We start from the raw sequence: 21,839 nt of genomic DNA, 5'->3' as shown, positions 1-21,839 counted from the left end.
AACAATCTGTACAATTTCAGACCCATCTCCAATCTCCCTCTCCTGGCAAAAATTATGGAAAAATGTGTTCTCCTCCAACTCACTCAATACTTAGACAGCACCAACCTTCTCGATCCTCATCAATCAGGGTTCAGGAAAGGTTATAGCACAGAGTCAGCGATCCTAAATGTAATTGATGATATGCACAAATCTCTGGACAAAGGCCAGTGCTGCCTACTCTTACTCCTGGATCTATCGGTTGCATTCAACACAGTTGACCACAAACTATTCATGAAAGCACTTCAAGAAAGAGTAGGAGCAGACGAAGTGGTCTTACAGTGGTTCACCTCTTTCATACAGAACCGCACAAAGAGTATAAAAATCAATAACTTTTTGTCTGACCCACTCCCCATGGGTAGTGGTGTCCCCCAAGGATCAGTACTCTCCCCACAACTATTTAACAGCTATATGGAGCCTCTCACCTCCATACTGAAAAAACAACAACATTCCCTTCCACCTCTATGGTGACGATACACAAATCTATCTGGGAACCTCCTCCTACGAAGACATCAAAAGACTGAACAACACTCCACGAGAAGTCCAACACTGGCTTTCCCACAACCATTTAAAGCTAAATCAGGTCAAAACGGAGATCCTCCCCATCTCTAACAAAGAGGGAAACCCTCACATCACTGAATGGATAAAAGCCATTGAGGCTCTCAACCACAACCTCACCCTAGCTGAGTCTGCAAAATCGCTGGGAATTACTCAGGGCCCCAACCTAGATATAAACAAACACATCAAAAACTCTGCAAAGAGCAACTTCCTCAACCTTAAACTACTCAAAAAAATAAAACCATTAATCCCTACAAGTGACCTCAAACAAGCTACACAATCCCTGGTACTGTCCAGACTGGACTACGGAATTGCAACCCTCACAGGCGCAGCAAAATCTCATCTTGCTCCACTCACTTCAACTCAGCAGCTAGAATGGTCACCGGAGTAAAAAAATATGATCACTTCTCACCTGCACTAAGAGAGCTAAAATGGCTTCCTGTTGAAATGCGTGCCAATTTCAGAACCGCCTGCCTCACTCATTAAGTGCTACACACAGGTAAACCCGCCTGCCTAGCTGCTAAACTTCAGAAGGTTGGTCAGTCAAGAACACTAAGGAGCTCAAACACTCCTTATCCCAAAGAAACTTTGCAGACATAAAACCTCATCTCGATCCTTCGTGGGAAATGCGCCACAAATATGGAACTCCATTCCAGTCCGTATCAGGATTAACCGCTCCTACTTAAAATTCAAAAGGCATCTCAAGGACCTCCTCCTCACCCGATCTTGCCCAAATGGACAGCTATAAACCATGGAAGCACATGAACACTCATCAGCAATTGACTTCCTCCTCACCCCCCCCTCACCGGTGGATCCCTTCTAGGAGTCACTGGATACTCAACGACCACTGAAGCAAGGCATCATTTGTTCCCGGTACATACTACTGTGATAACTGTCATATGCTCCCTGTACATTATACTGAAATAACTTACTTTACATGTAACATTTTGCTATCCACATTGATATTATGTATGTAACAATTGGCCTAATGTATCCTACGAGTGATTCATGCTATAAAGTGCTCTGATATCTTCGGGTATGGCTAGCGCTATATAAAACTCATAAAATAAAATAAATTAATTACATTCATGCATGTAGTGAATTTGATGCTGGTACTGGGTGTATTGTCCAAGAGGGACAGAATCAGTAATGTGTGGTTTATTTATTTATTTAGGAGATTTATTGAGCGCACAAATACCCGTGAGTGTCTCGGCGATAGTTGGCATATATGAAGATGTTTATGTTGTGGGCCCTTATGATGTCGGCCAAAAGATTCATCTAGATGTTGAGGGGCTTTGGACTGAGTGAGGAGCACTGTGGGACTCCACAGATTTGTTTTCCTTCTTCAGAAGGTATGTTTGGGTTCTTCTGGTGAGAAAGGAGGAGACCCATTTAAGGAAGTGTCCCTAGATACCTACTTCTTGAAATTTTCAGATCAGAATGGAATGGTATGCTGAATGCTACTGATATGTTTAAAAGGGATGTATGACGTTACAACGCATGATTTTACCACGCATGCTGTTACAACGCAGTTTTTACAACGCATACCATTACAACGCATAGCGCTTTGGGGTGCTGGATAGTGAATAGTTTAATTTACTATTCCAACTCCAGTCCCCGTGGACACTAGGGAAGGTGTTGGCTAGTAAATTAAATCTATTCGCTAGCCTAGAGCGCCCCCCAGCGCAATGCGTTGTAATGGTTTTCGTTGTAAAACCTGCGTTATAATAGCACTGCGTGGTAAAGGTTGCGTTGTAAAGGATGTTTCCCATTTAAAAGAATAAGGGCTGAGGTTTCCGCCATCTCAAGGGTCATCCGGTTGTCTTCCATTGCTATTAAGAGGGCAGTTTCTGTGCTGTGGTTGGATGGGTCGGGAAGCAAATTTATCAGTTGGCAGTTGCTGAGTTTGGTCGGGTCGGCCAAGGGTTTATTTAGGAGGGTGTTGATGGCTGGGTCTTTCTATGGTTCCGGAAAGGTGACTATAGTAATGAAGGTGTTGAGGTTAGGGTTTATTTTTATTTTTATTTATTTTGAAAGTTTTATATAGCGCGAACAAGATCTTTGCAGATATCAGAGCGCTTTACAGAAGAAGGTTGTAGCATGTGAGTACATATCAATTGGGGTGGGGAAGGTACAAGTGGGAGCATAGTTGGACTCAACAGCATATTCAGGTCAGACAGATGCATTCAGATACAGATACATAATAATGATAAAGTTAGGAATATATACGTATAATAATACCACTGTAAGATGCAGACACCCTATCTTCGTCTGGCGTGTAAATATATGTGGTAGCAATCGGTGCATCCAGGTGAGGAAAAAGTGGAATGTGTAGGATACAATTAGGAATATATACCTATAATAGTATCACTGTAGAATGCCGACACCCTATCTTCGTCTGGAGTGTGAATATATGATGTAAATATATGAGGTAACATCGGTGCATTACAGGTAAGGAAGAGTGAAATGTGCAAGATCCAACTGGGAATATAATGCTCCTGTAAATAAAATACCCCAGTGAACATATAATATAATAGCATACGGTATAGCAACATATTATACCATTGTAGAACGGCAGACACTCAGTCCTGAGGAACGTTAAATTACAGAGAACAAGGTGTAAGTGTAGGTATAGTACTGATAGTATATAAGGGCAGGATACCAGTGCAGACAACAATTACATGAATCAAAAATCACAGATCAAAGTGACATTAATTAGCAACCAAGAAATATGAGGTAGCAAACTGTGCATTACCAATGTTCAAAATACAGGTAGTAGTGACACTAGAGAGCAATCAAAATATATGAGGTAGCAGACTGTGAATTACAAATGTTCAAAATACAGGTAGAGATGACCCTAGAGAGCAGCCAGACATATATGAGATAGCAGTCGGTGCAATACAGGAGAGAAGAGTGAGAATGTGTGCAGGTTGCAGAACTGTGTAGAATAGTGCAGAATACAAAAGAAGAATGCGATATATGGGAGAGCAATCGGTGCATAACAGGAGAGGAAAGCGGGGATGGGTGCAGGTTGCGGAAATGTGCAGAATAGTGCAGAATATAGGTTCAAGTATACTGCTGATCGAATATAAGAGCAGAGCACAGATGAAGCCAGTAGTGTACATGAATCAAAAATCAAGAATCGGAAATGACATTAGTTAGCCACCAAGGTATCTGAGGTAGTAGTCTGTGCATTACAGGTGTTAAAAATACGGGTAGTAGTATAATACTGCATTGATAGGTATAAGAGGTGCTTTGAACATTACAAATGTTCAAAATACAGGTAAAGTAAAGTCTGTGGTGGGTGGGATTGGTATAAAAAGGCCAGATCTTAGGTTATGATTAGATGGCCTCCCGAGTAACACATGCAGAAACCAGCGTCTTTTGTAGTAGTCCTTTGTCTGTTGTTGAAGTCCTTTAGAGAGTTAGGTTTCCCTTTCTACTCTAGGGCAGGTCTGGTTAGTCCATCATCTGTGTTAGTTGGTGGGGAGGAGAAGGTACAGCTCCAGTGTTGCAAGGAGGAGAGGAGCGCGTCTTATCTCTATTTTGGTGACCCCTGAGCTCATTGGTATGTAGCCTCATGGTCATCTGGTGGGCAGTGGAGGAGATTTATGGCTCTTCTTTATGGCCGCTGCCATTTTAGTTAGTGGAGAGTGCAGGGACCGCTTTGAACACAGCATTAATTTTGCATGCCAGTACCGCTGTGTTAGATCATTCAGAGCATTCATAGTAGTTATTTGCGTGTCTAATACTTCAGGAACCTCAAGAACACCGTGCTCACCATGCTGCAACAGTGTTAATCAGGACAAGCAGCTCCCCCACTCGCCTGTGCAGACACTGCATTTGGGAGCAGACTAACTTGTACTTGTGCGCCAATTATTGGGGGGGGGGCGGCGGAAGGGCATCTGACTGAGAGACACGATGGGAGCAATGATCCACGATCTCACCGAGAGTCTCACGGGGGTAGGGTTGTCCTCGCTCACCTGCACTCGTTCATACCGCTCCCCCCCCCCATCTGCAAGGTTACATCCCCGATCACAGCTCCAAAACATCTCAGGGAGTAGAGTGGGGGGGGCGCAGAGCACAGCTTGCAGAGTGGGGGGGACACAGAGCTCACCTTGGCAGCAGTGCGCTTGCTTTCTCTGGTGTCGCCGTGTTGTGTAGATTCCGACCCGGAGCCCTGGAGCCCCGGTGCAGCACTCAGGCAGGAGCTCAGCGAGCAGGACAGCCCGTGGGGCACCGGGGGTCTCGGCGTTGATTGCAGCTCACCTTGGCAGCAGGGCGCTTCTTCCAACGGTGTTGCCGCGTTGCGTAGAATCCGACCCGGAGCAGCAGTCAGGCAGGAGCTCGGCGAGCAGGACAGCACAGCTCCCGACAGAAGTCGCTCTGCCCAAAACACACAGACAGGGCAAAAACCGGGGCCGCTCCAGCTGCCCCATTAACCCGAGCTTGTTGATCCACTGGGAGGGGGGAGGGGGGGAAGCCTCCCGCCAGAGCGCTGCTGCAGACAGGGCACACCGGAGACGCTTAGATGCCCATTGCTCCCTTCTCGTTGCTCCACAGTCTCCCCAGCATCCCGCCGGAAAACGCTGCCCAACGCACACAAACAGGGGGCACAGCCGTTCTGGGTGCCGAATGCACCGATCTCTTTGATCCACTGGGAGGGGGGGGGAAGCCTCCCGCCGGCGCGTCCTCTATCACCCGCTCCGGATCTCTAAGTACCCACTCCCGTCCGCTTGTTTCCCGCCCCGGCGGCTTCAGTGACACTGATCACTTGCCGGCGGTGATTGCAGGCAAGCAGAGCACCTCCACACTCAAGGGGGCACTTGGATGCAGTCGTCTGCCCGGAGCCTCCTAGGCGTCCTCATCATCGTTCCGGTCTCAGTACCGGTGTAAGCGTGGTGATCTTCAGGCGGGTTGGGTACAGGCGATGGTGATATTCAGGCGGGTCGGGTACAAGCGGTGAACTTCAGGCGAGTCGGATTCTCAACTCGGCTCAATTCCAGCCGTCCTGGGTTTCGTCGAGGCTGCAGGGGTCCCAGTCGTCACTGCTGCAGGTCCGTGTTTTAGGGCGATATTCCAGTTACTCTTAATCCAGTTACTTTTGTTCAATCCAGTTACTTGTTACGGTCCGGTTGCTCATTTTTCTCGCCAACGGTGGTGCGTGCTATCAGGGATAATTCCAGGAAAGGGATCCCCAGCACTAGGAGCTCCGGACCGGAGCTCCTATCAGGCGGCCACCTTGGTCTTAGCCTTAGTTGAGGGCCACATTGATGGTGACCGCTTCTTTGTTGAAGGCGAGATTGGGCAGAGGTCTGCTGCGGCCCTATAGTATATGGTCCTCATAGTTGTTGTGGTTTCCGCTGTGTTAATGGTGTCCCACGGCTGTTTTGTTTTTGTTCGTCACTGGGAGACTTCTGGAGAAAGTCAGGGAGCAAGGTTGTGGGGCAAAGTGACTGTATATGGCTGTGATCTTGGGGAGCAGCCATCACAACGCGGGCATTACCACGCGCTGCCATTACGACGCTGCTTTTGCAACGCAAGAGGGCGCTTTTGGAAAAGGAATAGTTTAATTTTCTATTCCAACACCTTCCCTACTGTAAAGTGGGCTGGAGTTGGAATAGAAAATTAAACTATTTCACTATCCAGCGCTTACAGCACAAGTCGTTATAACGACTTGCGTTGTAAAAACAGCGTCGTAATGGCGCGCGGGGTAAAAGCCCGCGTTGTAATGTCATACAACCTGATCTTGCTACATAAGAAGTGTGATCAGTTGTTACACAGCTTGTGTGATGGGCTGAATTTGTCTGTGGTAGCAGTGGGTCTGGTGAAGTCATTGACAATTTCAGAGATTTCTTTGCCACTGTTGTAGCTGGCACTTATTCATTAGACTAGAGCCCTCTAATCATATCTCAGAATAGCGTTTTGTCTTCCACTTCCCTTCTACTGGTTCATCCTTTCAGTTCCAGATGGAGAGTCGCTTGAGGTTTTCAATGAACCAGCTGGCGTGTTTTCTAGTTTTTGCTGAGTGGCTTTGCTTCTTGGAGGCCAGAGTGTCAGTGCAGTTGGTGATCCACTTACTGAAGTTATAAATGTTCAAGAGGCCCATAGGTTCTGCTTTGTTCTCGTGAAGGTGGTCTCCCAATCCACCTCTGTTAATCGGTTTTAGTGTCAATGTGCTGGGCCAACTGTGGGAATTCTTCAGTGTAGATGGAGTTGATTTTGAAACTGTTTATGTTGTTTTCTGTCCAGGTGACCGGTCTTGGAATGTTGATTGTGAAGATGATGATGATGGATGTGAACAAAGGAGCTTGGATCAGTCCAGCGGTGTGGTGGGCTCAGTGACACATAGGATTAGTCCCAGATTTACAAGGCTTACAAGAAGGGCAGAAGAGTTGGTGTCAGTATGGTATTCTAGATGGGAATTTAGGTCCCCTAGGAAGATGAATGTACTTGAGTTAAGGACTAGTGTGCAATTAATTCTGCAATGTTGCTAACATAGTTGGCGTATGGACCCACGGGCAGATAGACTAGAGTTCCACTCTGGGTGAAGTTTGCTTTGATTTATAATTTTAAATTGAGGTGTTGTGTGCAGTATTTGCAGGCTTCAGAGAAGGGGGTTCAGTTGAAGATGTATTTGTAGATGATGGAGATTCCTCCTCCAGCCATGTTTAGGTGGTCTTGCCTAGTGATGTTGTATTCAGCAGGGTTGACAATTGCAACGTCCGAAGTTGAAGCTGTCGTCATTCATGTTTCCTTGGGAAAGAGGAGGTTTGGAGCATCACGTGGGATGCTTACTGACCATCCAGGTGTTAAGCAACATGAATGATATTGATGTGTGAGAGATGCAAGTATGTTTGCTGGTAGGTGTGAGTGTATGTGAAGGGTTGGGTGTGTGAGTATGTTCTTTGATGGAGTTACAAGAGCAGTGTGCAGTTGAAAGCTATTTCCGTATTGTGTGGTGTGGTGCACCAGCACAGGGTGATGTGATGTCTTGAGTTGATGGTGCAAAGCAGAGTGTTGTGTTAGAGGTGAGTCGGGGCGGGCCATGGTTTCTGATTATCGCCCAGTCCAGGAGCAGACCAGTGTAGATGGACTCAACTTTGGGGCACCACCGACATGCCAGCAGCATACACACTGTGTATCCATGCTACATCGGACATTACATATATGTCCTGTGAAGGTGTACAAGCGCAGGAAGTGATGGGTGGGGCTGAGGCGGAGCACTATGGTATGGAAGGCTAGAGGTTCAGGAAACAGATAGGGAGCAGGGGAGGAGAGATGGGTGCAGAGAGGGCAGAAAATGGGCCCATGAAGACTGGGCACAGAGAAGATGGTGAGACACGTCACAAAGGTCACAAAAGAGCAAGTGATCTAGAAAACATTGGAAAAAGAGCAAGAGAAATACCACAAACCACAAAAACAGGCAAAAAGAACAAGAAAAAAACATACAATAAATGAGAGAAAAGTTTCACAGAGTGAGAGATGTGGCACAAAGTCACAGTGAGAAAGAGAGGGAGAGAGAGCAAGAGAGAGTCAAGGCAGGTGCCTCAATCTGCTAGAGCCAGGTACACAGGGGTCATGTCCGGTCAGAGGACCGGTCGCAGCTAAGTCCAGGGGACTGTGCCTATGTGACCTAGTGCTTTCGGTTGTCTTAAATTACTTTGTGAATTAGGGCCCTATCTTTTAATAAATATCACGTTGATAATTACTATATTGCATGCCATATTTTAGCTACTCTTGCTTCACAGTTTATGCATGGATAGTGCTGTCGTGCTGCAATCCTAGGACCTCTCTCCCTCTGACTCCTTCTTTATATTTTGCCTTACCATTAAATTTCCTGTCTGCTATATTTCTTATGTGCCCACAGTAACAGACTGTTGGCTGGGAGTAACACTGTTTACGTATTTAATTCATAAGTGGCTGGCTGACAGGTTGTGAAAAACCATTTTATGTAACTGAGTGATGGTAAATTAAATTCCTCTAGTCAAGTTATTTTGAAATTAGGAATTTCTTCATGTTTTATTAGTATGAACTGGCAATACATGGTAAAATTCCCATGCAAATGTAGTATGGCTCTGTGTAGGACAACCAGGAGTATATAAATGCGTATGCTTCATGTGTTAAGGTTTAAGGAGAAATAGAAACTAAAGACTTCTGAGAAGATTCCTCTTCCCCATCAATACAGGCAATGACCCAATCTGCTTAACAGTTATTTTTAGTTTGGGTAGGATTAACAAATAATTAACATTTACATACCTTTATAAGTTATCCAACAAGCACCAGTACACGTGTGGGGCTTTATGAAGCAGAAATCTCTAACATAATTGCTGAATTGCTGTCACTTATGGAAAGAGAGTAACTCGAAGTGAGAAATGAAAATGTTTATTATTCAGAACCTAGTGCACAAGGAGCTAGAGAACTGATTTGATTTGGGTATTAAATATAGAGGTAGTGGGAGGTTTACATGTAGGGTTATAAAATAGCAAAATAGATCTGAGGTTGCATTATGGAAAATGCACCCTATCCATGTCTGGGCCAGAAGCACACACAATTTTCTACACCCACTGCAGACAGCAGCAGTGTACCAAACTACATTAAAATGTGCTGTCCCAGCTGCAGGTGCAAACTCGGCCTCTGTTGCATTAAGTGCAGCAGTCAAATGTGGGTCAGAGGTTTGAGACTGCTATTCTGTATTTTAATGCAGAGGGACTGGGAACACATTGAGGATGAGGAAGGGACCCTCTACAAGGCAGAGCAGTGCGTCACTGGACCCAGCGCAAGGGTGGCTGGGAATATCCCTGGGACCCCATGAGGTCCTGCTAAGGGGCATCCTCAATGGGATGCATTGACTGGGCACCAGTTTATTGGTGGCACAAAATTAATGAGCCACCAGATGGCTATTGCTCTTGTACCTGTATCTGTAATACCATCAAGGGCAAATATGTTGCCTCATTTGTAAGGGGCCATGCCCCCAGGCCAATACGGAGACAACTGCTTGGGATCCATAATACAGAAGGTAGTGTCTGTAGTCTACTTTCTGTAACATGACCACTGGATTTCTCAGTTCGCCACACGATTACCATCATACTTCTGCTGGGAGTAATGGAAAATGATGTCTTGCCTACAGACAGGACACCTTTCTGGTTTGTGACCGCACTTTGTAGGTGGAAGCCTTGCTTGGACTTTTTTGACTAATCTAGGGCTAGGTTTTTGCTCATCTGATTGGAGGAGAAGTGTATTTGTTATAACCTTGGTATCCCAGGGTCCTAGAGTCAAAGCATTGCACCTATAAACCAGGGCATAATCTAGATCCACTAGATACCCCTCAGAGCTCCCTCTGACTGTAGATTTCCAGAGGAATGTTTAGTCTTCAGCATTTGTTACTGCAGATTGGTTACAGTGTGAATAATCTACAGGAGGTAATATTGCAGAAATGTGCATGTGCATGGGTATGTATGTTTTGTTCACCACATGTAAAAACTATCCCCTACACCTCTGAAAATACAGCGCACACTTTAGGAGACTAAGTACACTGAAGACATATTTTTACTCTGTATACAGTTAGTTACTGAGAAGAATTAAAGAGCCATATCATAAACATGTTGAACAGGGCTCAAAACACAAAGCAACCGGGCATAGTGCAATGGACAAACATGCAACCAATATAATTCTGGGTTACATTTGATAGCATTCTCCCATTGTGTGATTACATTAAGGCTCTCGTTCTGAGACTCAAACAGAAAAATCAAAAACACTTCTCTCTTCTTACGAAGAGCAGTGTCATGGCTTCCTCTATATGGGACATTTTTTTTCAATTAACTTCCATCGGAAATCCTTCTCAGAGTGATTTATTTCTAACCAATGTTGAACAAGGGATGCAGAAACCCTGTGATTGTGGATATTAGATTTGTGTTCTCCTATTCTCATTCTGCACTCGTTCAGTTTCTCCAACGTATCCAAGTCCAAATGGGAATAGGATGAGATATACGATGTTTCAGGTCCTACAATTGGTTATGCCTCTCAGTCTAATAGTTTTTTCTCCAATGGTTACAATACTATAGCATTCTCACAGGCATGGCACGTGCCACATTTGTGATGTCCCTTGACTGGATGTGTCTCAGTAATCGACTTTTGGCAAAAGCGTTCTCTATCTCTCAATTCGGCATTCACCTAAAAGTTATGCAGGTTTTTATTTTTTGTTAATGCAAAAGTTGGTCAGGCAAGTTTGACATCATCATTGTTAATGTTCTAGAGGTGCCACTGAGAGTTAACTGCGTATCTGATCTTTTGATCAAGTTTGGAGTACCATGTGACACAGACTAACTTGTCTTCTATCTGTTCATTTTTGGTCTCAAACATGCTGTCTCTGTTGCAATATATAGCTCTTTTGAAAGAATCTGGAAAAATGTTTTTGGATACCCTCCATCTAAAAGTTTAGATTTAAAAACTTTGGGATCCCTCAAAAATTCCTCAATATTAGTGCAATTTCTCTGTGGAGGTAACACTTGACTAAAGGGAATTCACTGTTGTTGACAGCAAGGATGGAAGCTACTGAAGTGAAGGAGCATATTCCTAGCTGTAGGTTTAGTATATAAGGAAACTTGAAGTTTTTGACTACAATATTCTATCTATATGTCCAGAAATTCTACCTTCTCTGTGCTAGTTTTCACAGCAAATTTCAGATGGATATCACATAGGTTGGTCCATTGACAAAATTAGTTTAGATCATCCTCATGTCCGCACCACGTGAAAAAGATGTTATCAATGAAACTGGACCAGTGGGTATGATCTCATCAAATGGGGACATTTCCTTATAGATATACTTGGTCGCGTAGCTACCCATATAGAGATTTGCTATACTAGGGGCACATGCTGCTCCCAAATTCACTTCCTTGCTATGCTGGTAAGCCTATCCATCAAATTAAAAAACATTTTCATTAAGATCTATCTCCAAACATGGCTGGATGAAGACATGGTTAGAATTTTTGTTGTCCTTGTTCAAAAAACCTTAAGGGCCTGGGTTTGAGGCACGTTCGTGTATAGCGCCTCTATGTCCATATTTACCAGAAATTGTTTTGGGATATTAAAGGGCAAGCCTTGTATCTTAGAAATAAGATGACCAGTATATGTGACATAGGACAGAAGTTTATTTATCAAAGGTTTAGACAAGGGTTCATGGGGCTGGTCCTATGGTGGATACAAAGGGGTGCAAATGTGGGTTAATAGTGTCTTTATGTGTTTTAGGAATCCTACAGATGACTGGTATGGGAGTATTGGTTGGTGTAAGGAATGCTGCTTCCTTTTTACAAATAACACCTTCCAGCACTGCCATTTCCACAATGACATGTTTTTTTTTCTTTTAGCTTCATTTCAGGATCTCCTCTGATCTTTCTTTAGTGTTTTGGTATCCTAAACAGTTCTAAAATGTTGGTTTTATAATCCTCTGTGTAGAGAATAACTCCCTTGGTCACATGGTGTGACAATAATAGTACTGTTGTCCCTCAACAAATTAAGGGCTAGATATTCCTGATGTGACATATTGGGCGGGGGAGGTGGGAACAAATCTATGTACTTGCAACATTTTAGAAATAACTGTCTTTTCAAAGATTTCCACTTCCGGTTCTATCTGATCTAAACTTGGAATAAAGCTAGAAGGTGGTTTCAGACCAGACTGGTTCTCTTCGGTCATAGGTTCTTGGGTCATTTACTTTTTTTGTCTAATCTGTCAAATGAAGGCATACAAATCTTTTATCAATTAAAATCTATCAATGGATGTAGATTGGACTAGGCTAATCTCCTTTGTCAAAATATCCTCTGCCACATAATCAATATTTTCTACAGATAGATTGAAGACAGGTATGGTTTTCTGTTTCTCTAACATTGTTGGCTCCTGGTTTGTAGATATTCCTGAGGCAGAAAAAAACTGAATAAATGATGGACCCTGCCTAGAGTAAGCACCTGACTAACTTTCCCCCGTGAGGTATCTTAACCCTTAAGTTTAATCAAGGGGGTTGTGTGCACACTGAATGGCACCCATCATCACTGTGCCTATTCCCTAGGGAATTTTGATTCAGAACAAATTACAGCAAAGGTGCACCACAAAACACAAAACAGTAAGTGCAAACGATATCTGAGCAAAATAACGAGATATTCCTCAGAGATGTTGAAGTTCTTCTTTGAATCTTTATTTTCAAGAGGCAATAAAACACATACAGCCGACGCGTTTCGTCCCAAACTGGGACTTCTTCAGGGCTGTCGGTAAAGAAACATATATACATACAATTAATCTTTATGTACAAAACTCGACTTACAATTAAAAAACATTAGCAGGACCGAAACATATTAAAAGCATTGCTATCATAGACGTGGAGCATATGCATGCATTAAGTGTTGGGACTAACCCAACGTCAATTTTTTACAGGGAAGTGCAGGATGGCCTGAGAATATGTACAATGTTTACAATTCAAATTTACAAAGTTACAATACAAAAATTACATATTAGAAAATTCCACATACATCTTACGGTTTCCAAAAAAGGAAGCGGAAGTGTACACATGGTATAAGGCCCTTGTATCTGACCATGATACTAAGCGGGAGGTGAATTGGTGAAGGAGAACTAGTATGAATTTAGTATGACATTAAAGGAACAGCCCATTATGAAAATGATGTCAATACATGAAAGCAATATTGTGTTGTGGATTATGCTAGCACAAAAAGCGTCTTAAAGAAAAAGGGATCAAGTAAGGTATATAATCCTAATTTTACATTTGCCTGACAAGTCATACCAATGGTCCAATGCCCATTTACCTTTAGATCAGTTGGACGTCGCATATGTGGGCGAACAAATGAGGAAACGGGGTCCAGGGGTCACCTTCCCGGCTAATATAATCCTGTTCTATAGTTGTTCTATCGAAGGTTGATTAGCTTAACTGGGATATGAAAAGAAAAAGGGATATCTATTTCGCAATAACATACAATGTTATTATGTTTCTTAGACAACAGAATGGCACAGTTCAATAACCCTAATGTCGTCAGCCTGGAGGGGAAATTAAGCTCCCTATCACCAGTCCAGTTCAGTATGAGAAGCAACTACTTACTATAAGTTTATTAGTGGTTAACAGAGGAAGAAGTGTCAATGGAGTTCTTTTTCGAAGGTGTGGAGATTCATGTCACCTTGCTCACAATAAATGCTCAGTCCGTATGCTAGAAGATATAAAGACGCAAATAGCCAGCTTATAACATGTGCTGGGAATGGTAGCATAACTGTATACAGACAATATAGAGCCAGTGGTCAAGGGTCACGTGCAAAAAGAATAAATAACTGACATATAGTAGTTACCTGAGTCAAGGTTAGAACTGGTGTTGGACTGAAGGTCCTAATAGTCCAATGGAAGAGGGAGTGGGCACTGTGTCCCAGTAGGCCTGTTAATGAGAAGTAAGAGGAATTCTGTTTAAAAGAGGAGTCTAACTCCAAGCATATAAGAACACCGAGTTCTGAATTACTTTCTTTGAATGGGTATAACCAGTATAAGCATGGTCCCAAAACACATTGCCCCAGTGGGTGGAGTCTAGGTTACAAAAACCAAAGACTAAACCTTAAGTGCTTAGTAGGCTATTGATAGTCCACAGTGTCTTAAGTAAGATGATGTTCTGGCTAGTAACTGCCAATATCCAAAATACACAGTCATTCCAATAAGGCAGATATGCCCAACCCCTGACCTAATCTGTGGACCAATAGTGATTCTGGCATACCAGAAAGGATCCACTGGTTACTAGCAGGCAAAAGTACTCACCGTTCTTGATAAAACGGCCGGCACCCATCCACAGCCCTCGACCTGATGACACACCCGTAGCGACGTCGTGTTCAAGTATTGTGAGCCCTCGCTACCCATTTTATAGCTCAAGTTAATTGATTGAGGATCTGCACCTGTCAAGTTTCCCGCCGGCGCGAGTGAGCGCTGTGTAAAATGACAGGGGCAAAACGCGATACCGACTTGTGTAAAGCAGGCGGCCATCTTAGAATGTCTAAAGGGCGCACTGGGCTCTCTATTACTCCAAGTTCGCTGCCTGAAGCGTTTTTCTAATTTCATCCTCCATATCGTCCACTATGAATTTTTTAAGAGATCACAATATTAAAATATTTCTACGCTTAGTGACCGCATCAGTATACGAACTCAAAGGGCGAACGGAGTCTGGGATAATTGTTTGTATCCATCGTACGTGTAGTCCGATCCTTCGTAAGGTGCCGCCAAGGATAAAAAGCCGCTTTTTGGATAAGCAAAGGATATCGGCAAATGTGGCGACGGGGCTTCTACAAATGGTTCGCGGTCTATCTGTGCGCAATGATAGCAGCCATCTTAGAGTGTCCAAGGTGGTTGCCTTACTCATTGTCAGGTTCGAGCCATTATGCCCGATATGAAGTGGTTGTATGACATACCAACTGTCCCCAGTATCCAGCTGGAAAAACTGGATAGCCGTAATTAATGTTTACCTCAAAGTATAAATGAGAAAAAAGAAAAAAAAAATTATTTTTTTCTTCGAAGGGGGTAATGGAAAAGATTATCAAAAGACTGTTGTTTGTGTTACCAAATGCGTCCGGTGGTTTAAACCAGAGGAGAAAACACAAAAAAGCTACCAATAATCTCTACGGGACGCAAGGGCATGTTATTGGAAGATGTACCACAACACACGTGGTCCAATATATGGAGGAAGTATTGTAAAGGCGGCGGCCATCTTTGGCTGTGTCTCAGATTGAGTGATGGGAGCGGATGGTGAATTGGATTAATGCTTTGGGGCTGAATTGGAAAAGAAAGACCTTCTGATTTCTAACAGGAGAGCATTGTTCCAGAGAACAGGTGGGAGGTGTTGGGTAAAAAGGGACCCTGGTGTTCAATTCCTCATGGGCATCTGCAACTTTATGAAAACGTGTGATGCTAAGTCAGATTCTAGTGTTAGATTGTGCAAGAGAAGAAGTCAATGAGGTACCATAGTATTCAATACCCCATCCGCCTATGCAGCATGTGCATATGGGCTCCAGACAAAAATACAGTATTTTAAATAATTCCACATTTTCACAAACAATTACACAAGTAATTCAAGAAGAGACAGATATAGAAACAAATTCACAGTGTATACATATGTGAACCACTATTTTGTTGTCAAAAGCATGAAGATGAGTCATGCTAAACATGATTCTAAGTCTTAAGCATGTTTCTAATCTTAAGTGGTCTGTGTGGTGGAACCAGAACAGCACAGGGCATAGAGTGAACAAATACAGCGGGTTACTCCAAGAAATGATGTAACTCATCTTCGGTGTTGTGGCCGAGTTCTATACAGCGTAGTCTACATATCCAGCCCGCCTCCCGTTGCCTTAGCGCCAGTTCCCTATTGCCTCCCCTAGGGTGTGTAGGTTGGTGATCAATGCCCAAGAACCATAAGTTATCTGTATCTTTATGGTGTTCCTGCATATGGAAGGTCAAGGGATGTCTCATATCCCCATTCCGTCTTGCACGGACATGTTCTTGGATGCGGGTTTTTAGGGCTCTCTTGGTGCTTCCAACATATATCTTGTTACAATCGCAACCCAAAATATAAACCACATATTTTGTGTTGCAGTTGATCAAGTGATCAATTGTATAGGTTTTGTTGGTGTTGTAGCAGAATTCTTTGGTTCTATTTTTGCCCAGTGCGCACATGTTGCAATCGCTGCATGTAAAGAAACCTTTAATGGGAGTGGTTAGCCAATTGGTCCGCTTTTTGGACTCCACATAACTGGGGCAGAGGATGTTCCGAAGATTTCTTCCTCTCCTATAGCATACTTTAGGTGTCCTGGTAACTGAATCTTTAAGGCTCGGTATATCCGCAATCAGATGCCAATGCTTTCTTATGATGTTAAAAATTGTGCTGCTTTGGTCGGAATATTGTGTAGTAAATGATAGGGGTCTGCTAGTGTTTGAAGGCCTGCTTTTAGGGGTCAAGGTGCTTGTTCTAGACACATTTTGGACCTTTTTGTTGGCTTTCTCAAGGGTCTTCTTCGGATAGCCCCTTTCAAGGAAACTTTTTTCCGTTTCCTGTATACTGTGTTGAAAAGAGTCATCCGTGCTGCAATTCCGGCGCATCCGGATCATTTCCCCATATGGAATATTTTCGATGACGTGTCGGGGATGGGCGCTCTCATAATGTAGGATGCTGTTGCAGGCTGTCGCCTTGCGATGGGTGCAGCTCTGAATTTTGTTGTTTTCTACAAAGAGTTGTACATCCAGGAAGTCAATTGCTTTCTGGTTGTGTGTCATGGTGAAGCGAACATTAAACGGGTTGTCATTGAGGTAGCCAAAGTATTCAGAAAGGTCCAGGGTAGGTCCATCCCAGATCATGATCACATCATCGATGTACCTACCCCAAAAGATGATGTTATTCATCCAAGCAGCCGCGTGGCGACCCCATGCATGCTCCCGCTCAAACCAGCCCATGAAAAGGCCGGCGTAAGCGGGAGCAAATTTGGAGCCCATGGCCGTCCCCTGTATTTGGTGATACCATACAGAATCATGTAGGAAATAGTTTTTTGACAGTATAATTTCTGTCATCTCAAGGAGGACACCATTGTGTGACAAGTGGTCTGCTGTACGTTTGTCTAGAAAGGTTTCCAGGGCCCTTAGTCCAAATTCTTTTTTAATACAGGTGTAAAGCCCTACTACATCAAGGGTGACCAGGTGTAGGGTGTCTGTCCAGGAGAAGCCCTCCAATTTGCCCAATATATCCTTAGTATCTCTTAGGTAGGCAGGAAGGTTCTGCACCATAGGCTGGATGAAAGTATCCACGTACTCAGAGAGCCTTTCCGTAGGTGAGTTGACTCCTGAAATAATGGGGCGGCCAGGTGGGAAGGGGCCTCCCTTATGAATCTTGGGGAGTATGTATATGCAGGGATAGGAGGGGGTTGTTACTGTTAAATATTGGCACTCCTCGGCACTTAGTAAGCCTATCTCACGCCATTCTGTTAGCTTCATGTTTATATGGGATGTGAGAGTTTCGATGGGATTATGGCCAAGTCTGGTGTAGCAAGTTGAGTCAGCAAGCTGGCGGGAAATTTCATTCATGTAATCAACCTTATTCATAATAACTGCATTCCCCCCTTTATCCGCCTCTCGGATGACAATTTTATCATCTGACTGGAGTCTTCTCAGGGCTTCCGATTCTAACCGGGTGAGATTGTATTTGGGCGGGGGAGCACGCTTAGGATTATCAAGCATTTGGTGGAAAGAGAGGCTGACTTTTTCTCTGAAGATATCAATGTTTGGATGGGTGCCAGTGGGGGTGAATTTGGATCTTGGTTTCAAACCACTTTCGATATGTACATCCTCAACAACATTCAATTCATTCCTTATACTTTCAATGTCAACAGAAGTGTCAAGTTCGACAGAGATCATTGCTTGTAAGGTGTTTATTTCATTAACAGTATAGTCAATAACAGTGTTAACATTATTTTGATTAACATGATTAGTGGGGTTACGTGCAAAATGGTCTTTGAGTTTTACAAGTCGAACAAATTTCATCAAATCAACAAATAAATTGACATCTCCACCCATTTGGTTGGGGCAAAAACCTAAACCCTTATTAAGTACAGAGATTTCATCCTGATCCAAAACTCTCTCTGATAGGTTAATCACAATAGACTTCACTGTGTTGTCACTCTCAGAGCTAGCTATTGTGGCGGATTCCCCTTCTTTTTGGACCTCGTTACTCTCTCCACTGATTCTGGGTTTTGTTTTTTTGAGGTTCTTTTTGCGTTTCTGCCAGTTCCTCCCTCCCCGTCTTGTCTTAGAGGTTCTTTGTGAACCGGTCGTGCCCCTAACCTCCACCTCTCCATCTCCAATAAAAAATTATTATTGGGCCTTATGTCGGTTATATTGGAACTTATCGGTTCTGTCGTGGAGGCTGAGCTTGCCGCGGACGAGAGTGATGTGATACTACTTGCTGAACTTAGTTCGGGGGTCTCAGCTCTCTGCCTTTTGCCTTCCCCTGGGATTTTCACCTTATCATATTTTTTGGAAAAGGTATAAACCCTCCCATCACTGTAATCTTTGTCGTCCCTCTTGATTTTCCTCAATTTCTTGTCTCTAAGGTAGAGCTGATGTTTTTCTAGCACCCCGTCTAATATTGCGTAATTTTTCTTTATCACATCTTTTAGTTCGGATTGTGCTATCTCCTTTTCAAGTTCTTCTATCTCTTGCTGGGCCTTTGCTCCCTTTTTTTCAGCATTCTTTATCAGGATCCGCATCATTGTGAAAGATGCGTTCCGTAAGTTGTTTTCCCAATCTTCTAGTTGGTCAGTGTCTAGGTCTTCAAAAGTGGGGAAAATAAGTATTCTCAACCCACGTGGAATTTTTTCATTCTCTAAATATTTACCCAATGTGGTGCCATCCCACCAACGGGACATCTCATTCATTTTTAATTTTTCCAATTTTTTAAACTTCGCTTTTAGGCCATCTTCCTTGGGGATTGATGTACCTGTTGTTTTAGCCCCAGGTGTGAATAAATCCTGAGCAAGCTCCTGGCGTCTATCTTTGAAGCTAGTCATGTTTAAGAGAGTCTTTTTAAGGAGGTCTCACTGATGTAACGATATAAATATATGATCTAAATATGGGGTGTGTCAGTGCTAAAAGGGGTGAATCATAGAAAAAAACTGAATAAATGATGGACCCTGCCTAGAGTAAGCACCTGACTAACTTTCCCCCGTGAGGTATCTTAACCCTTAAGTTTAATCAAGGGGGTTGTGTGCACACTGAATGGCACCCATCATCACTGTGCCTATTCCCTAGGGAATTTTGATTCAGAACAAATTACAGCAAAGGTGCACCACAAAACACAAAACAGTAAGTGCAAACGATATCTGAGCAAAATAACGAGATATTCCTCAGAGATGTTGAAGTTCTTCTTTGAATCTTTATTTTCAAGAGGCAATAAAACACATACAGCCGACGCGTTTCGTCCCAAACTGGGACTTCTTCAGGGCTGTCGGTAAAGAAACATATATACATACAATTAATCTTTATGTACAAAACTCGACTTACAATTAAAAAACATTAGCAGGACCGAAACATATTAAAAGCATTGCTATCATAGACGTGGAGCATATGCATGCATTAAGTGTTGGGACTAACCCAACGTCAATTTTTTACAGGGAAGTGCAGGATGGCCTGAGAATATGTACAATGTTTACAATTCAAATTTACAAAGTTACAATACAAAAATTACATATTAGAAAATTCCACATACATCTTACGGTTTCCAAAAAAGGAAGCGGAAGTGTACACATGGTATAAGGCCCTTGTATCTGACCATGATACTAAGCGGGAGGTGAATTGGTGAAGGAGAACTAGTATGAATTTAGTATGACATTAAAGGAACAGCCCATTATGAAAATGATGTCAATACATGAAAGCAATATTGTGTTGTGGATTATGCTAGCACAAAAAGCGTCTTAAAGAAAAAGGGATCAAGTAAGGTATATAATCCTAATTTTACATTTGCCTGACAAGTCATACCAATGGTCCAATGCCCATTTACCTTTAGATCAGTTGGACGTCGCATATGTGGGCGAACAAATGAGGAAACGGGGTCCAGGGGTCACCTTCCCGGCTAATATAATCCTGTTCTATAGTTGTTCTATCGAAGGTTGATTAGCTTAACTGGGATATGAAAAGAAAAAGGGATATCTATTTCGCAATAACATACAATGTTATTATGTTTCTTAGACAACAGAATGGCACAGTTCAATAACCCTAATGTCGTCAGCCTGGAGGGGAAATTAAGCTCCCTATCACCAGTCCAGTTCAGTATGAGAAGCAACTACTTACTATAAGTTTATTAGTGGTTAACAGAGGAAGAAGTGTCAATGGAGTTCTTTTTCGAAGGTGTGGAGATTCATGTCACCTTGCTCACAATAAATGCTCAGTCCGTATGCTAGAAGATATAAAGACGCAAATAGCCAGCTTATAACATGTGCTGGGAATGGTAGCATAACTGTATACAGACAATATAGAGCCAGTGGTCAAGGGTCACGTGCAAAAAGAATAAATAACTGACATATAGTAGTTACCTGAGTCAAGGTTAGAACTGGTGTTGGACTGAAGGTCCTAATAGTCCAATGGAAGAGGGAGTGGGCACTGTGTCCCAGTAGGCCTGTTAATGAGAAGTAAGAGGAATTCTGTTTAAAAGAGGAGTCTAACTCCAAGCATATAAGAACACCGAGTTCTGAATTACTTTCTTTGAATGGGTATAACCAGTATAAGCATGGTCCCAAAACACATTGCCCCAGTGGGTGGAGTCTAGGTTACAAAAACCAAAGACTAAACCTTAAGTGCTTAGTAGGCTATTGATAGTCCACAGTGTCTTAAGTAAGATGATGTTCTGGCTAGTAACTGCCAATATCCAAAATACACAGTCATTCCAATAAGGCAGATATGCCCAACCCCTGACCTAATCTGTGGACCAATAGTGATTCTGGCATACCAGAAAGGATCCACTGGTTACTAGCAGGCAAAAGTACTCACCGTTCTTGATAAAACGGCCGGCACCCATCCACAGCCCTCGACCTGATGACACACCCGTAGCGACGTCGTGTTCAAGTATTGTGAGCCCTCGCTACCCATTTTATAGCTCAAGTTAATTGATTGAGGATCTGCACCTGTCAAGTTTCCCGCCGGCGCGAGTGAGCGCTGTGTAAAATGACAGGGGCAAAACGCGATACCGACTTGTGTAAAGCAGGCGGCCATCTTAGAATGTCTAAAGGGCGCACTGGGCTCTCTATTACTCCAAGTTCGCTGCCTGAAGCGTTTTTCTAATTTCATCCTCCATATCGTCCACTATGAATTTTTTAAGAGATCACAATATTAAAATATTTCTACGCTTAGTGACCGCATCAGTATACGAACTCAAAGGGCGAACAGAGTCTGGGATAATTGTTTGTATCCATCGTACGTGTAGTCCGATCCTTCGTAAGGTGCCGCCAAGGATAAAAAGCCGCTTTTTGGATAAGCAAAGGATATCGGCAAATGTGGCGACGGGGCTTCTACAAATGGTTCGCGGTCTATCTGTGCGCAATGATAGCAGCCATCTTAGAGTGTCCAAGGTGGTTGCCTTACTCATTGTCAGGTTCGAGCCATTATGCCCGATATGAAGTGGTTGTATGACATACCAACTGTCCCCAGTATCCAGCTGGAAAAACTGGATAGCCGTAATTAATG

The 21,839-nt window shown here is 43.2% G+C and overlaps 1 protein-coding gene across 6 annotated transcripts; it reads right to left on the bottom strand.

Moving 5' to 3' along the window:
• Nucleotides 1–12,678: 12,678 nt before the first annotated feature.
• LOC144763946 (uncharacterized) lies at nucleotides 12,679–17,257 on the bottom strand. Of its 6 annotated transcripts, XM_078649993.1 has the most exons (3): nucleotides 13,937–17,257; nucleotides 13,695–13,800; nucleotides 12,679–13,526 (listed from the first exon to the last, which is right to left on the bottom strand). In XM_078649993.1, the coding sequence occupies exon 1, from the start codon at nucleotides 17,178–17,180 to the stop codon at nucleotides 15,879–15,881; it is 1,302 nt and encodes a 433-aa protein (XP_078506119.1). In that variant the 5' UTR covers nucleotides 17,181–17,257; the 3' UTR covers nucleotides 12,679–13,526; nucleotides 13,695–13,800; nucleotides 13,937–15,878. The 6 variants fall into 6 exon arrangements, with proteins under 6 accessions (XP_078506119.1, XP_078506117.1, XP_078506118.1 ...); XM_078649991.1 differs by having other exon boundaries at nucleotides 12,679–12,849; nucleotides 13,405–17,257; XM_078649992.1 differs by having other exon boundaries at nucleotides 13,695–17,257.
• Nucleotides 17,258–21,839: the final 4,582 nt, after the last annotated feature.

Source organism: Lissotriton helveticus, chromosome 6, assembly GCF_964261635.1.
Source record: "Lissotriton helveticus chromosome 6, aLisHel1.1, whole genome shotgun sequence".
NCBI lineage: Eukaryota > Metazoa > Chordata > Amphibia > Caudata > Salamandridae > Lissotriton > Lissotriton helveticus.
Note: the sequence above shows the minus strand (reverse complement) of the source record. Positions and strands in the feature narration are given on the sequence as shown.

Coding starts and splice junctions, on each gene's coding strand:
- LOC144763946 (XM_078649991.1), bottom strand. CDS start 17,180: ATGACAGAAATTATACTGTCAAAAAACTATTTCCTACATGATTCTGTA.